At 48.3% G+C, this 17,846-nt stretch overlaps 1 protein-coding gene across 13 annotated transcripts in view; it reads left to right on the top strand.

Annotated features, from left to right (window-relative positions):
• RIPK1 (receptor interacting serine/threonine kinase 1) overlaps positions 1 to 17,846 on the top strand; it is a 27,812-nt gene extending 9,966 nt beyond the window's left edge. For 9 of the 13 annotated variants that reach the window (XM_027958685.3, XM_060403537.1, XM_012101352.5 and 6 more), the window contains 9 exons: positions 569 to 764; positions 904 to 956; positions 1,100 to 1,328; positions 3,275 to 3,424; positions 6,501 to 6,577; positions 10,967 to 11,057; positions 12,788 to 13,357; positions 14,688 to 14,840; positions 16,911 to 17,846. In XM_027958685.3, coding sequence (XP_027814486.1) covers positions 569 to 764; positions 904 to 956; positions 1,100 to 1,328; positions 3,275 to 3,424; positions 6,501 to 6,577; positions 10,967 to 11,057; positions 12,788 to 13,357; positions 14,688 to 14,840; positions 16,911 to 17,197 — 1,806 coding nt within the window. In that variant the 3' untranslated portion in view covers positions 17,198 to 17,846. The remainder of the gene's footprint in view (positions 1 to 568; positions 765 to 903; positions 957 to 1,099; positions 1,329 to 3,274; positions 3,425 to 6,500; positions 6,578 to 10,966; positions 11,058 to 12,787; positions 13,358 to 14,687; positions 14,841 to 16,910) is intronic. The other 4 variants (XM_027958688.3, XM_060403536.1, XM_027958686.3 and 1 more) reach the window with 3 other exon arrangements.

Below are 17,846 nucleotides of genomic sequence, written 5' to 3'. Positions count from 1 at the left end.
GAGGTGGTTATCTTCATTTATTCCTTTACTTACATCTCCTTTTAAAAAATCTGTTTCCTTTTGAAAACTCTGTGCACTGTAGTCAAAGGAAAAAGAGGGAGGGTTTTCTTTTCTCCTCTAGGTGGACCATCACGTCAAGTCGGCTTTGGCAGCAGGAATCCCAGCCGAGCACAAGGGTCTGAAAGGGGAAGTGACATTGCGGGGAGGATGCAGGAACTGCTTACCCAGGCCTCCCTTTACCAGAAGATTCTGCTTCTAGCGCTCTATTCCAGCCCTGGACAGGGTTTTTCTTTTTTCCTGTGTCTTTAAAAGAACGTTCTTTACGTTAATAACTTACCTTTTATGATCTGGGTTAGAATTTGAGGATTTTAGACAATCACATGCCAGAAATCATCCCCAAAAGCATGGGTTCCCTGAAGCAAACGTGGAGCTGCCGCCTCTGGTGTCTCCACTGTATAGCTCTGTCATTCTGCCCTGCCTCCTCCTCCTGTTCTCTGTCTGAATTTGGCGTTTTTTTCTTTGCCCTTTTGTCTGTCTTTCCCCTCTTCCACATCCCATCTTCTCTCAGGTTCAGGCTCCCAACTCAGCACCAGTGGCGCTGCAGTCCTTATCCTCAGTGTGTCTTTGGGATCCTTGGAAATTCACATCCATGGGCTTCTGGACACCTTTTGGGAAAACAGAAGGTGCAGTACCATGTGCTATACAACCTGCTGAAAAGAAAGTACCTGTTTTCCCAGCCTCAGAATCAACAGAAAACATGCAGAGTAAGACGAGTCAGAACGGACGTGGCTAGTTGTTCTTCTCGGGAATACCTTCTGCTTTTCTCCCCATCAACCACCACCCACCACCCCCAGATATTGTGTAAGAATTGAGACACCAGAATTTCACACAGACTTTTCTTAGGGGAGATTTTCCAGACGGCTGAGGACAGATGTTTTCTACTAGTTTGTTCAGAGGTAACTGTTTTAAACCTGTCCAGTACAGCTGTTGCTGCAAATGTTAGAGTCCCTTCATCTACTGGATAAGCCCCCGATTTAAAGACAGCTCTGATTTGCTTGCTGCCGTCACAGAAGCGTCCCGTTGGTTTGCTCTCCTGCAGATAGCTGACCTCGGCGTCGCTTCCTTCAAGACGTGGAGCAAGCTGACGAAGGAGGAACACAACGAGCAGAGGAAGGCGGGCTGCAGCGCCGGGAAGAGCGGCGGCACGCTGCACTACATGGCCCCCGAGCACCTGAACGACGTCAACTCCAGGCCCTCCGAGAAGTCCGACGTGTTCAGCTTTGCCATTGTGCTCTGGGCGATCTTCGCCAACAAGGAGCCTTACGAGAGTAAGGCGTCAATAGAGGAGGGGGGCTGGGGGTCAATGGGAGTTGTTCGGTGGGGTAACTGTGCAGTGAGGTCGTGGAGGTTTATCACTGTTTGTTCAATGTCTGTCTCACCCACGGGACTGTGAGCTCCACGGAGGCCAGGACCACATCTCATCCATTCGCTGCTCTTCCCTTGGTATCTACACATAGAACGTAGTGGGTACTCGGCAAGCGTTTGTGGAATGGATAGTAATCTCGATTTAGGAATCGGGGGTCATAGGACAGATTGGAGCTTACATAGTGCATCTCAGCTTGCAGGGTGCTGGACGATCCAGGCTTCCTCCCGGCCAGGAAGGCTTGCTTGGTTCTCCTTATGAGGCCTCTCAGGGTCTACACTCCATACTTTCATCCATCCACTTACTCCTTCGTTCACGAATTGCTTCTTTTCAGTACTTACTGTGGGCTCTTTACTTGGAACTGAGTCTATAAAGATGAGAAAGGGTTTGCGCAGGAGAACAGGTACATGAGTAGCTGTTCTTCAGTGTGTTAAAGTGAAGTCTCTCAGTCATGTCCAACTCTTTGCGACCCCATGGACTGTAGCCTGCCAGGCTCCTCCGTCCATGGGGTTTTCCAGGTGATGCTGGAGTGGGTTGCCATTTCATTCTCCAGGTCAGTGTGTTAAGAACCTGGACTAATGGCCCTTCTCCTGCCTGCTCTTCCTGGGTGATTGTCAGCTCCCAGGGTTCAGTCCCCTCTTTGCTGATGCTGCTCAAACCCCAGTGGAGGCCTGGACATCCTCCTATCTGTTAGATCCAGTCCACGTACCAGAGGACCCCCCAAAGCAGTATCCCCCAAAACAAACCCAGGTTCTCCATGCTGCCCAAGTGGCTCACTCAGCTCTGCTCTTACATCCAGAAAATGGTATTACCGTCCACCAACCGAGCTGCCCAACCAAGAACCTCAGTTTCCAGACTCAGCCTTGCCCTCCCATATCCAATCAGACATCGAAACCTGTGAATTTGGGAATCCCTGGCAGTCCACTGGTTGGAACTCACACTTCCATTGCCGAGGGCTGGGGTTCAGTCCCTGGTCAGGGAACTAAGATCCTACAAGCTGCACAGGATGGCCGGAAACTGTGGCCTCCGGGTATATCAGATCCAAGATGCGCCCGCGTCTCTCTGTCTCCAGAGGACCCTGTCCGGTTCACACCCTCTGTGGCGGGCCCCTCACGCTGCCACCACTCACGCTGCCATCAAACAGGCCGATCAGGCCTCTCAGTCGTCTGTTTAAGATCCTTCCAAGACACCATTGACATTCAGGATCAAGTTCAAACCCCTCAGTGTGGAGCACAGGGCCCTCTCTGATTTGGCTAAGCTGTTCCTTCCCTCCGTCACCTCAGCCAACATGCCCAGTTACACTGAGCTGGTCATAATTTCCAGACACATCTTGATTTCTGCGACTCCCAGTCTATTCAGATCCTGCTTTCTTGGCCTGGAATCTTCCTCTCTGAATCTTCCTTCCCAGTTCTTTACCTGGATAACTCCTGTTTATTCTTTTGGACTCAACAAAGCCTTTTCTGACTTTCCAGTGGTGGTCCTGTCACCTGAACCCTTTGTGCTTCCTTCTTGAATAGCCAGTATCGCTCTGAATTTTAAGTCACGCTTATTCAACTGCGCTCCTTCAACGCAACCGCTGTCTGCTATTTGTCTCTGTATTCAAATCTGGAGTGTGGCACTGGCTTTGTTTACATATTCAGTCATCTGCCAAGAGGCAGCTTTGCCAGTAATCCGTCTTTCCTCTGTTTGATCGTCTCTGCAGAGGAACAGGTTCGCTCATCGTCCCAGGGCATTCTGCCCCTCCCTGGTGCAACCGGGAGAGATCAGTGGCCTGGTCCAGGTTCTGTCACCTCCCCGCCCGAGAGGAGTGGGCCCTGAGCGTCTCAGCTCTCCTTCCCATTTGCTCTGTAGACGCCATCTGTGAGCAGCAGCTGATACTGTGCATCAAGTCTGGGAACAGGCCGGACGTGGAGGACATCATTGAGTTCTGCCCGCGGGAGGTCATCGACCTCATGAGGCAGTGCTGGGAGGTGAACCCGGACGACCGGCCCACGTTCGCGGGTGAGTCCCCTCCATGCGGCCAGCCTCCCTCCCACGTGGCCGTCTTCCTAGGGAGAGGCTCACGGGCGGTACTTGGAGTTTCTAAGAAACCGAGTTCCACTCCTGATTTCAAACTGATTTTCTAGATTCCAAAGGCTTTGTTCGAAGAAAAGTTGCCATCCCTCTCCCAAGCATGAAGGCATACAAGGTCCTTTTGTTTCTTGGTAGTATTTTTCCCCATAGGTAAAGTTTTTAAATTGTATTAGAATATTCGTGACAGATAATTCACCACTGTAACCATGTTTAGGTGTTCAGTTCGGTTCAGTTCTGTCCCAGTGTCTGCAGCCCCACAAACTGCAGCTCGCCAGGCCTCCCTGTCCATCACCAGCTCCCAGAGCTTGCTCAAACTCATGTCCATCGAGTCGGTGATGCCATCCAGCCATCTCACCCTCAGTCGTCCCTTCTCCTCCTGCCTTCAATCTTTCCCAGCATCAAGGTCTTTTCCAATGAGTTAGTTCTTCGCATCAGGTGGCCAAAGTACTGGAGCTTCAGCTTCAGCATCTGTCCTTCCAGTGAATATTCAGGACTGATTTCCTTTAGGATGGGCTGGATCTCCTTGCAGTCCCAGGGGCTCTCAGGAGTCTCCTCCAGCACCACAGTCCAGCGGCGTTCAGCACATTCACAGCATCTTCACGTCCCCACCTGAAAGCGCACTCGTTCAACACTGGCTCCCCACCCCTCCCAGCCCCTGGCAGCCGCCACCCTCCTGTCTGTCTCTGTGAACTTGGCTTCGCAGGGTCCCCCGTGTAGGTGGAATCCTACAGTGTCGTCCCGTCGTGACCGGCCTGGTTCACTGAGCATGGCGTCCAGGGTTCCTCCAGGTCATATCCTGTCAGGATCTGCTCCCTATTTCCCACTGAGCGGTGTTCAACAGCGTGAGGACCGCACCGTGTCTGTCCAGTCACCCGCTGCCGGATGCTGGGGTGCTTCACGGCCGTCGGACTTCTTAGCTTCTTTGATCTCGGTTCCTCCCTGTGTAGCTGGCATCTCTGGAAGTGTTATTTGCCTTCTGCATTGGGCTGAGAGCAGAGGAGGAGGGAAGGGACTGGAGTCCACCACACCCGTGTGCCTCTTCTCATGCCCTGCGTCACCGAGGACCTTGCCAAGGCCCTAGAGGCAGCGGGAAAGAGGAAACCAGGCCAGGAAGAAATAAGGAGCAGGAGGGGACTTAGGCTGCAGGGGGCTCTGCGCTCGTATTTCTGCTTTGAGGAAGCAGAACTGAAACCCCACCAGCCGCTCCCATGAGAGGCTATGGGGTGACTGATTCAGTTGCCTGCTTTCTTGCTCAGTCAGCCTGAATCTTATTCCGGCTTGGTTTCTTCTCATGCCTTTTCCACCTTTTTAAACTAAGATTCTGCTTCTGAGATCATTGTAGACCTGTATGCAGTTGTAAGAAATAATGCAGACATCCCGTGTACCCTTTACCTAGCTTCCTCCAAGGACCACACCTGGCCAGACTCAGTGCACACCACAGCTGGAACACTGACCCTGACACAGTCAGATGCAACACACACCACCTCCACAAGGGCCCTCCTGCTGCCATTCACAGGAGTGAAGCTGCTGTGGACACTCACCTTTCAGGTTTTTGTGTGAATGTAAACATTTCTCTAGAGTAAGTACCCAGGAGTTAAATAAATGAGTCATAAGTGGTTTCCTGTTTAGTTCAGTTTTTTTTTTTTTTTTTTTAAAGAAACTACCAGTCTGGGTATTCTCTGGCTGTCCAGTGGTTAGGGCTGTCTGCCGTCACTGCCAGAGGAGACCCAGGTTCAATCCCTGGCTGGGAAACTAAGTAAGATCCCAAAAGCTGTGCAGCGTGGCCAAAGGAAAAAAAAAACCCTGCCGAACTGTTTTCCCCATTTTATCTTCTCACCAGCTACGCACAAGTGACCCAGTTTCTCTGCACCCTCACCAGCACCTGGTGGTGTTGCTGCTTTTTAGTTTAGCCACTCTGATAGGCATGTAGTGATGGCTCAGTGTGGCGCTGGCTTCACCTCCCCAGTGGCTGATGATGGTGGGCACCTTCTCGCGGGTGTCTTTGCCATCTGTGTCTCTTCCACGGTGCAGTGTTGCTCTGTGTCTTCTACCCACTTTCTAACTGGATTTTGTCTTTTCACCGTTGAAGGGAGAGTGCTCTCTGTATGTGCCATATAGAGTTCCTTTCTCGGGCATGTGATTTTCACTTAGCTCCTTCCACTCTGGAGCTTGGGTTTTGGTTTCTTTTTTCCATTCTGTTCTCAGGATCTTTCACAGGCTGCAAGTCTTTATTTTGATGAAGTCTTATTCATTAATCTCTCCTGTTGTGGATGATAATTTTGGTGTCAAGTCTGAGGACACTGTCAGGATTCGATCCAAAATACTTCCTTCCCTTTTTTTTCTGAAAATCTTTGAGTTTTACATTTAAGTCTGTGCTAAGTTCTTTTTTTTTAATGATTGTCAAGGAAAATTCATTATTGCCAGCAAAAGAATGATAGCACAGAACTAAATATTTGGTTGTCTTTCTTTGCCATTTATTTTGTTTATGTCTTATTGGGAAAATACCATGATCCACGCCGAGTTAATTTTTGTATGAGGTGTGAGATTTAGGCTGCATTTTGTTTTTTCCTTCTGGCCCTGCTCCACCTCCATTTGCTGAACGGGTGTCTCTCCCCGTTACTTTGTCTCTCTGACTCTTAATACCAGATCCCTACCCTGCGTGTTCCATCCTGGATCACCTCTGATACCAGAGGGACAGAAACAAGGAGCCCACCCTTCCTTTTTCATCTGGATATTAGCCCTCTTAGGCAGGGCCTTGTGCTGCAGCACCTGAAGCTGCCTTCCATTAGGCAAGAGCCCTTGGTTTCTCCAGTGGTATCCCCGCCTTCCTTCTGTCTGCATAGAAATTAGTCTTGTCTGTCTATTTATGAAAGTGATTTAAAGTTTTATTCTGTTGCTTTGCCCACAGATTAAGGCACATAATTCAAAGATAATAGACTGTTAATATTTAAGTTTTTAGAAAATACTTAAGAAATTTTAAAGTGTTTTTCTTTTTTTCTTATAGGCATTGAAGAAAAGTTTAGGCCTTTTTATTCAAATCAATTGGAAAATTTTGTAGAAGAGGATGTGAAGAGTTTAAAGGTGGGTGACATACCAGGTGCATTAAAGCAAATACAGTATCAGTCATGAAAACCGAAGCTAAGATTCAACTGAGATTCAAGCTAAGCAGCTGGGGAACTGGGGAGATCCCTTGGAGGAGGGCATGGCAACCCGCTTCAGTGCTCCTACCTGGAGAATCCGCAGGGACAGAGGTGCCTGGTGGTTCCAGAGTCGGACACGACTGAGTGACTAAGAGCAACACACAGCACAGCTTGGTAACCACAAAAAAACAAAATTAGCAGTTTTATGCAGAGATCATCAAGTTAGCATTACTGGACCCATTCCTCTGTCAAAACAAATGAAGTGAGAGGAAAACCTACCTAGCAATATGGAAAAAGGTAAGCACAGCATTACTGGAATAGGATGGAAAGTAACTGTAGGTGGATCAGTCATGTTGAAGAATTCTTGAAAGATTAAAAAGTCAACAGGATTATCTTTTGAGACATATAACAGGAAAAAAAGTTTTAAAAGGCCAACCCAAACATAATACTCAAGAAGTACTAGAGGAGGAAGTCTTGGGTCAGCGTGTAGAAGAACGGATGTCACCTGGCACGTTGGCGGGCATTGTCACCCGGGAGCCATGCTTGTGTTTGTTTTAGAAGTTGGCACTTCCCCCCAACTCTTCCGTGCTGAGCAGCAGATGGGAGCAGACCCTGCCCGGGATCACAGAGGTCTGTCAGAGGCCAGAGCCAGCTAACCAGCCAAGAGGAGCAGAGACCTTCCCACTCACACGCTCAGGAAACAAGCTATAGTCCTGCTGCTGCTGCTGAGTTACTTCAGTCGTGTCCGACTCTGTGCGACCCCATAGACGGCAGCACCCCAGGCTCCCCTGTCCCTGGGATTCTCCAGGCAAGAACACTGGAGTGGGTTGCCATGTCCTTCTCCAGTGCATGAAAGTGAAAAGTGAAAGTAAAGTTGCTCAGTCATGTCCGACTCTTAGTGACCCCATGGACTGCAGCCCACCAGGCTCCTCCGTCCATGGGATTTTCCAGGCAAGAGTACTGGAGTGGGGTGCCATTGCCTTCTCCTAAGTTTTAACATATTGCTCTAATCATGAGAGAGAGAGACTGCGGTAAATAAAACAGGCAGGAAACAGAGGTTTTAAAATACATACAGACACACACACACACGTAGTCAGACAGTCAAGAACTGCCAGACTTTGGAGGGACACCTACACTGTAACAGAGAGGTCCCCAGCGCAAACCCAGGAAGGAACCACAAGGGACATCGAGGAAGACAGTCGCTAACGCAGGAAAGCACGAGCGCAGCGCTCAGGGGCATCTCACATGATAAAAGCTTCATTTCACCAGAAAGACAATAGCCTGAAGTCTGTCGGCCTTCGAACAACACAGATTTGAACTGCATAGGTCCACTTATACTCGGATTTTTCTCAGTAAATACGTACTACATGATCGTCACTTGGTAGAATTTGTGATATGGAACCACAGATACGGAGGCCCGGCTGTAAAGATGTATTTGGATTTTCGGCTGTGAGAGAGGTGAGTGCCCCGACTCCTCTGTTCTTCAAGGATCAGCTGTGTAATTTAGAGAAACCGGCTCAACTAGAGACAGAAAACCTGAATATTCCTGTAACTATTAAAAGAGAGTTAAGCAGTCTTACAAGAAAATTCCACAACCACATAACTTAATCAGCAATTTCTATCGGATATTCAGTGAAGAAGTTACCCCGATGTTGTCCAACTTGTCTGGATAAGAGAAGAGGGAGCTCTCCTGAGCTCATTTTATGAGATGAGCATAACCTTGATTCCCAAACCTGAACGGCAGATACAAGAAAGGAAAACTACACAATGATTTCACTTAACAATATGGTTTTGAAAATCCTGAATAAAATATAGACAATTGAATCTACCAATGGACGATAAAGATTGGAAAAGATACGTGGTTTCACTAACAGAAAAGCAAAGTGAATTCATTATAATTTTTCATCCATTAGATCAACAACAGTTTTGAAAGACTGATATATCAAGTGTTGGTGAAAATGCAAAGTAACAGACACTTTCATGCAGCATTAGTAACAGTGTAAGTTGGTGACGTTTATTGAAATGTGAAGCATCTATCAGACTTTTAAGCATGAACTTTTCCTGCAGCTCTACATAGTAATCTATCCTGTTCACGTGTATGCTCAAAGATTTAGCTTCAGATCTTTGCACCTTTGTGAGACTTATAATTTGGAAATATATAAATTTGGAAATCACCCAAATGTTTCTAAGTAGATGTACTAAGTTATGGTTCAGTTCAGTCACTCAGTCATGTCTGACTCTTTGCGACCCCATGAACCACAGCACGCCAGGCCTCCCTGTCCATCACCAACTCCCAGAGTCCACCCAAACTGATGTTGGTGATGCCATCCAACTATGTCATCCTCTGCCATCCCCTTCTCCTCCTGCCCTCAATCTTTCCCAGCATCATGGTCTTTTCAAAGGAGTCAGCTCTCCACGTTAGGTGGCCAAGGTATTGGAGTTTCAGCTTCAACATCAGCCCCTCCAGTGAACACCTAGGACTAATCTCTTTTAGGATGGACTGGTTGGATCTCCTTGCAGTCCAAGGGACTCTCAAGAGTCTTCTCCAACATCACAGTTCAAAAGCATCAATTCTGCACTCAGCTTTCTTACATCCATACATGACCACTGGAAAAACCATAGCCTTGACTAGACGGACCTTTGTTGGCAAAGTAATGTCTCTGCTTTGGAATATGCTGTCTAGGTTGGTCATAGCTTTCCTTCCAAAGAGCAAGTGTCATTTAATTTCATGACTACAGTCACCATCTGCAGTGATTTTGGAGCCCAGAAAAATAGTCAGCCACTATTTCCATTGTTTCCCTATCTATCTACCATGAAGTGACGGGACCAGATGCCATGATCTTCGTTTTCTGAATGTTGAGCTTTAAGCCAACTTTTTCACTCTCCTCTTTCACTTTCATCAAGAGGCTCTTTAGTTCTTCTTTCTGCCATAAGGGTGGTGTCATCTGCATATCTGAGGTGATTGATATTTCTCCTGGCAATATTGATTCCAGCTTGTGCTTCCTCTAGCACAGTATTTCTCGTGATGTACTCTGCATATAAGTTAAATAAGCAGGGTGACAATATACAGCCTTGACGTACTCCTTTTCCTATTTGGAGCCAGTCTGTGGTTCCATGTCCAGTTCTAACTGTTGCTTCCTGACCTGCATATAGGTTTCTCAAGAGGCAGGTCAGGTGCTTTGGTATTCCCATCTCTTTCAGCATTTTCCACAGTTTATTGTGATCCACACAGTCAAAGGCTTTGGCATAGTCAATAATGCAGAAATAGATGTTTTTCTGGAACTCTCCTGCTTTTAGGATGATCCAGCGGATGTTGGCAATTTAATCTCTGGTTCCGCTGCCTTTTCTAAAACCGTCTTGAACATCTGGAAGTTCACGGTTCACATATTGCTGAAGCCTGGCTTGGAGAATTTTGAGCATTACTTTGCTAGCATGTGAGATGAGTGCAGTTGTGCAGTAGTTTGAGCATTCTTTGGCCTTACCTTTCTTTGGGATTGGAATGAAAACTGACCTTTTCCAGTCCTGTGGCCACTGCTGAATTTTCCAAATTTGGTGACATATTGAGTGCAGCACTTTCACAGCATCATCTTTTAGAATTTGAAACAGCTCAACTGGAATTCCATCACCTTCACTAGCTTTGTTCGTAATGATGCTTCTTAAGGCCCACGGCTTCACATTCCAGGATGTCCAGCTTAGGTGAATGTGAATGATTACACCGTCGTGATTATCTGGGTCGTGAAGATCTTTTTTGTACAGTTCTTCTGTGTATTCTTGCCACCTCTTCTTAATATCTTCTGCTTCTGTTAGGTCCATGCTATTTCTGTCCTTTATTGAGCCCATATTTGCATGAAGTTATGGTTAGTAACTATATAATCATTTAGGAGTGGTGGAAACTAACAAATGACATGGAAAGATCTTCAAGACTTATTGTAAGTGAAGAAATAAATCCCAAAACCACAGAGCATGACTCTGCATGTGAGTGCTCGGTTGCTCAGTCATGATAAATGATAATAAAAAAAATTTTAAATCAGTTGGCTTTATATGCAAGGGTTTATTTTGGTTTCATTATATTCATTGTTCTGTATGTCTTTCCTTAGTCCAATACCACAGTTTTGATTACTGTAGCCATGTAGTGAGTTTTGAAATCAGGAATCTTTTTTAAGATTGTTTTGGGTATTTAGGAAAAAAAGTTCATTCATTTTTTTTAATATTCACTGCTTGTAAGAACTATGTGATATTTCTACCTTCTGAAAAATTCATTCTTGTAACAATTTTTTTGAACTATTTTCTACTGTTTACCTAAAGTATATTGTTATGCTCTTAATTTTAGAAAGAGTTTCCAGGCCAAAATGAAATTGTAAAGAGAATGAAGTCTCTCCAAATTGACTGTGTGGCAATAGCTCCAAGCAGGTCAAATTCAGGTAACTTACATTCTGATTGAAAATCTATTTATTTTCTTGTTCGCTCGTTCACTCACACAACTGCGTAAAATGTTATTTACAATTGTATGAGAAAAAGAAGCTGTAAAATTTAACGCCTGTCTTAAAGGAATTTATAGCATATTTGTAGTTAATATACATACCTTATGTACATAAGATACATATGGACTTCCCTGATAACTCAGTTGGTAAAGAATCTGCCTGCAGTGCAGGAGACCCTGGTTCGATTCCTGGGTCAGGAAGATCCACTGGAGAAGGGACAGGCTACCCACGCCAGGATTCTTGGGCTTCCCTTGTGGCTCAGCTGGTAAAGAATCTGCCTGCAATGCAGGAGACTTAGGTTCGATCCCTGGGTTGGGAAGATCCCCTGGAGAAAGGAAAGGCTACCCACTGCAGTATTCTGGCCTGGAGAATTCCACGGACTGTATAATCTGTGGGGTCACAAAGAGTTGGACCCGACTGAGCAACATTCACTTTCAAGATACATATATTTGAAATACTAGGTAACAACAGGTTCACCAAAATCATAAAGTACCCTGAACACATAATCTGATAAGGACACATAATATATCTGATAGGGAGGAAGTGACGGCTCATGAGAAAGAGAGGAACAGGTAGGAGCAAAGTCCTCGAGAAGGTCAGGGACGAGCCTCTCCAGAGCATGTGCAGAGAGGCTGGCCTCGGAGTCAGGCAGGGGTACTTCTCTCATATAACAGAAGGGAGAGCAGAGTCTCAGAAATCAAAGCTGCTCGTCAGTTGTCTGTTCTGGGGCGAATTACTCAACTTGTTGTGAGCCTCACCCACCGTTATGGTAATAACTGCTCCTGGTCTGTTGCGCTAAGTCACTTCAGTCGTGCCTGACTCTTTGCAACCCTGTGGACTAGTCTGCCAGGCTCCTCTGTCCATGGGATTCTCCAGGCATGTGTCCTGGATTAGGTTGCCATTTCCTCCTCCAGGGAATCTTCCTGACGCAGGGATCGAACCCCTGTATCCTGCATCTCCTGCACTGGCAGGCGGGTTCTTTACCACCAGCACCGCCCGGGAAGCCCACTCCTAGTCTTACAGGGCTTTTAAAGAATAAAAGAACCCATGGAACTGCTTAGCCCAGAGCCGCTGCCGTTCTCATTTTCCAGCCCTCATCACACCAAGGAGACACTTTCTCTGCTCCAGCACGAGTCCCTTTCTTCCTTAGTCCCTCCCACAACACCCGCTTTCCTGCTGCTTGCTCATAACTTCCTTGTGCTCTCTCACCCCCAGCACGGACAGCTACTCACTGCCTGTGCAACTCGCAGGAGGGAGACCAACTAGTAACTGCTTTTCATTTGTTCTCAGAGTTTTCAGTCTGTTATCCGAGGTGCAGAGCCCCGATGGTGCTCGGGGTCTGTTTTACACCAACTAATAACTGCTTTTGATCTGTTCTCAGAGTTTTCAGTCTGTTATCCGAGGTGCAGAGTCCCGATGGTGCTCGAGGTCTGTTTTACACCAACTGGTAACTGCTTTTGATCTGTTCTCAGAGTTTTCAGTCTGCTATCTGAGGTGCAGAGTCCCGATGGTGCTCAGGGTCTGTTTTACACCAACTAGTAACTGCTTTTGATTTGTTCTCAGAGTTTTCAGTCTGTTATCCGAGGTGCAGAGTCCCGATGGTGCTTGGGGTCTGTGTTACTTCTGAGTGTTCCGTGATGCTCTTTCCGATGCTGGTCATTTCTTTCCAGCCACAGAACAGCCCAGTTCACTGCACAGCTCACAGGGCTTCGGGATGGGTCCCGTGGAGGAGTCCTGGTTTGCTCCCGCCCCAGATCACCAGCCGGAGGAGAATGACTTCCTGCTAAACAGTAAACTCCAGGAGGAGGCCAACTACCACCTGTACGGCAGCCGCATGGACAGGCGTACAAAAGAGCAGCCCAAACCGAACATGACTCACAGCAGTGAGGAGGAAAGGAGGCGCAGGGTCTCCCACGACCCTTTTGCACAGCAGAGACCTTATGAGAATGCTCAGAGCCCAGGGATAAAAGGCTTCGCTTACCCTGGTGTGATGAGTCACACCAGTGCAGCCCAGCAGCCAGCAGGGCTAAGCAGCCAACCCCAGTCACCATACTGGAGAGATGTATCATTTCCTCTACCTGGGCTTGGAGTGAGACCGCTGGACCTGGGGACCACGAGTTCACGAGTTTGGTATGCGCCAAACCCAGGCCACATGCCAAGCCTATATAAAACTCCGGTGCCTGAGACCAACCTCCTGGGGAACACACCCACCATTCCATTCACCTCTGTGCCATCAAGAGGTAAACGGGCCTTGGAGTCACACTGTTCTTTTAAATTTTCCTGAAAATAAAGCCAGCCACTGCTCTGTCACAAACTAGAAGGTAACAAAGGTCAAGCCATTTGGAGTCTTCGGCCACCAGACGCACCTTGCCCCCCAGGATAGTGTCATCAGACCCCTCAGCCTAGGCTGTCCGTTCAGGTGGGCTTCAGGCAGCTGCCCGCACATGCGGGGTGACAGAGCCTGTCCTCCAGGAGGCACCCTTGGCTCTAAGCCGAATCTCAGTAGCCCACTGTGTCCAGGCTCTGATGTAAGGGGAAGTAACCGCCTGTATTCTTCCATTTGCCCTTGCTGTTTCCTGAAGGTGAGAAGTCCGTCTCAGACATGTTCATCCTTTATCTCGTCTAGGCCAGAGACTACCATTTGTGATCAAAACCACACTGTTGGGCACCCATCCCCTCCAGAACTCCTCCTTCTTCCCAACCCGAACCTGTCCCCGTCAGACGCTAACTCCCCTTTCTCCCTCCTTCCCAGCCCCCGGCAGTCAGCCTTCTGCTTTCTGTCTCTACGAATTTGTGACTCTAGGGACCTCATATGAGTAGAGTTATACGGCATTTGTGCTGTTGTGACGGGCTTACTTCACTGGAGAAGGAAATGGCAGCCCGCTCCAGTACTCTTGCCTGGAAATCCCATGGATGGAAGAGCCTGATTGGCTACAGTCCACGTGGTCGCACAGAGTCGGACATGACCGAGCGAGTTCCCTTTACTTCACTGGAGACAGTGTCCTCAAGGGTCATGCATGCTAGGTCATGGGCCAGAACTCCCTTATTGTGAGGCTAAAGAGAGTGCATCACCGTTGTGTGGCCCGTCCAGAATGGACCGCATTTTGTTTACCTGTTCATCTGCTGACAGACACTTGGGTAGGTTCCACTTTTTGGCTGTTAGGAACAATGCTACAAGCGTGCGTGTATAGATATCGGATTAAGACCCTGCTCTCAGTTCTTTGGGGCATATACAGGTAGAGCTCCTGCATGGTATGGCAGGTGGTTTTTACTTTTTGAGGAACCACCACCGGTTACCACAGGGGCTGCATCTGTTTATATTCCCACTAGCCGCCCACAGAGGTTCGCTTCCCCACATCCTCGCTGACACGGGTTGTTTTCTGTATTTTTGATAGTTTCCAGCCTAATGGATGTGAGATGATTCAGCCAACTTTTAAAGAAGAAAATTTCAAGTGGTGGCGTAGGATGAATTATTTAACTTAAGCAGTCCTGCCCCTTTACCAGGCTGTCCTTTTTTCTCTTCCTTGCAGTCTAGATATACTACTTATCTCTGTGTTTCTTTCTAATTAGATGAGTCTGTGAAATATACCATACACAACAGTTCTGGCATTCAGATCGGCGACAGCAATTACATGGAGATTGGTGGAATGAGTTCATCAGTACTCGACAGCATGTACATGAACTTGAAAGAAGAGCCGGCTTCTAAGTACCAAGCCATCTTTGGTAAGCTGCCCTTGAAGGGCTCATCCTACAGCAACCTTGAACTTTCTCACCTGATTATTTCTCTGATGACTCTCCCTGAAGAGGCCCTATTGCTCCTCATGTAATTTCCGTGGACGTGCTTTGTAACTTATTTATGTGTGCTGAGGCCATAATTAGAATATCTAATTCATGGGTTTGCTATGAAAGTGAAATTAGTCAACACAAACAAAGGGCTTATACACTGTCTGGCACATGGTAAGATAGAAAAGTGTTAAACACATCATCATCGTCAATATGGCCACCCGGACCCAGGAGCCCATCAGGTCCTCGTCAGAAGGATTCCGTAAAGGACAGAAGACTATGCCCTCAGCTGCACTTGCATAATAAAAATTAGAGGGCTTTCTCTTATGGGATTCCACTATACAGCCTCATAACATTAATCCCAAAACACAACCTGGGGGAAACAGTGCGATTTAAGAACCCAGCTTTCTAATCCACCCCAGGACTGGCATTCTCTTTTTTTAATCAAGGGCCTGAGAGCAAGCGTTTCTGGCTCCGCTGGCCCTGCCGTCTCTGTTGCAGCCGCTCAGCTGACACTGCCTCCATGTGGGCTTCCCTGGTCGCTCAGATGGTACAGAATCCTCCCACAGTGGGAGACGTGGGCTGGAGCCCTGGGGTGGGGAGATCCCCTGGACGACCACTCCAGTCTTCTTCCCTGGAGAATCCCCATGGACAGGGGAGCCTGGTGGGCTGCAGTCCTGGGGCCACAGAGTCGGATGCGACTGAGCAGAGCACGTGGCGCAGCTGACCCCCAGCACGCCAGCAGCCCCAGGCAGTAGGTGCACGGATGGGTGTGGCCACATTCTAATAGAACTTTGTGTGGCTGAGAGGTTAAAGCGTCTGCCTGCAATGCGGGAGACCTGGGTTTGATCCCTGGATCGGGAAGATCCCCTGGAGAAGGAGATGGCAACCCACTCCAATATTCTTGCCTGGAGAATCTCATGGGCGGAGGAGTCTGGACAGAGCCAGGCTACAGTCCACCGGGTCCCAAAGAGTCGGACATGACTGAGCGACTTCACTTTCACTTTCTTTCACTTTACAAAACGAGCAGCGGGCCACGTGTGGCTCACAGGCCATAGGTGGCCAAAGTGAAAGTGAAGTCGCTCAGTCGTGTGAGACTCTGCGACCCCATGGACTGTAGCCTACCAGGCTCCTCCGTCCATGGGATTTTCCAGGCAAGAATACTGGAGTGGTTGCCCCATCTAACCCTCTCAAAGCCAGTCTTTAATTCACTAGAGCAGAGGTTCCTAAGGTCTGGGCTGACAGGGTGCCTTTGAGAACCTGCTGGAGCCCAGGGCCCCTCTCCTGGTGAAGCATTGGCAGACTCTGGCCGGGAGGCTGACATCTGGTGATGGTCAGAGCTGCACTGTGGGAGCCGAGGAAAGATGGGCGTTCTGCCGGGGGGGACGAGGTGTTTCTATTATTCCGCTTACTGAACATCACGGAATATGGCTTGTTTGTGGTGATTTTATACTTCTCTTTGCTTCATTTTATTATTTTTACGAAGGCCTGAGAGGAAGGAACCAGTAGGGAGAGAGAGGTTACGGCTCTAGGAGAAAGGAGGACTGAGTGGGGCAGGGGAGGGATGAGCCCAGAAATGCCGCACCGGTGAAAAGACAGCGCAGCCAGAGTTCCCGCCGGTGGCCTCCGTGTCCGGGACCAAGTGAGAGGAACACGCACGGCTGGCCGACGGTTTCCTGAGTTGAGTGACCTTAACTCTGGCCAGATGGAAGCAGAACAAGGCCCAAAAGGAACAAGAATGGTGTTTTCCCCCTTGACGTCAGGAAGGTGTAAACAGGGGCTGTGGTCAGCTGGTCCGGAACAGCCTAGCGGCCAAGGGGGCAGCTCCCAGGAGGAAGCCGGTCCTCGCGTGGGCTGGTAGACAGGCGAGGAGCGTCCGGGGAGCCGCAGCCAGACCATGGGGGAGCTACCTCTTTTACTGACTCCTGGGACTCTGTACTTTATGCCGGTGTTTGAAGCCAGAGTGTTCACGTGGCCACAGCTCAATGCCTTCTCTTTTCTGTTCGGCAGATACTACTACTAGTCTGACTGACAAACACCTGGACCCGGTCAGGGAGAATCTGGGAAGACACTGGAAGAACTGCGCCCGTAAGCTGGGCTTCTCTGAATCTCAGATCGATGAAATCGACCACGACTACGAGCGAGATGGACTGAAAGAAAAGGTTTACCAGATGCTCCAAAAGTGGCTGATGCGGGAAGGCAGCAAGGGGGCCACCGTGGGGAAGCTGGCCTTTGCGCTGTACCTGTGCTCACGGATAGACCTGGTCAACTGCTTGATCCGCGTCAGCCAGAACTGAGCCCACAGGCGCTCCTGCGGCAGGGGCCGCCTTCCCCCCGGCGAAAGCCTGCTGCCTGCGGAGACTCGGACTTCTCTTCTCCCGGATACAGGGGGTGCTGCGTCTGTGTCAAAGTCACCTCCTACCTTTCACAGCTGGAGGATGGAAAAGGGAATCGCCAGCAAACCACCCACTGCGCCGGACGCAGGACCACCTATTTGTGGCCAAGGCCCAACCCAACAAGAAGCCTAATTGGGCTTCGAAAAGGAGAGAAGAGAGAGTTGAGAAAGATCATTTTTTTCTTTCATATGATCCCATAATCTTCATGCTATTCATTCTGGTTTCTGGGAGTTTTGATTGAGCAAGGAAGAAAAAGAAAAATTTGGAGTCTATAACCTAAATCAGCTTTCTAATTTTACACTGCCTTCTCCACATAAGCACCTGTTATAACCAAAGTGAAAAATAAAAGTTCTCATTCAGTCGGATAGCGGAAAACTGGAGGGGGAGATGGTCCCCAGCTGCAGGAGGGGGCGGGGTGATTCCTTTCCCAGATGCATCCCTTGTGACCACTGCTCTCTAAATTCCAAACAGGTTAACTAATCAGTGTCAGAGACAGCAGACAATATTTTAATGGACTAATTAAAATAAAATTTTGTACCTCAAATGGAAA

The sequence above is a fragment of the Ovis aries genome, chromosome 20 (genome assembly GCF_016772045.2).
Source record: "Ovis aries strain OAR_USU_Benz2616 breed Rambouillet chromosome 20, ARS-UI_Ramb_v3.0, whole genome shotgun sequence".
Classification (NCBI taxonomy): Eukaryota; Metazoa; Chordata; class Mammalia; order Artiodactyla; family Bovidae; genus Ovis; species Ovis aries.
The sequence above is the reverse complement of the archived record's forward strand: the minus strand, read 5'-3'. Positions and strand labels throughout refer to the sequence as shown.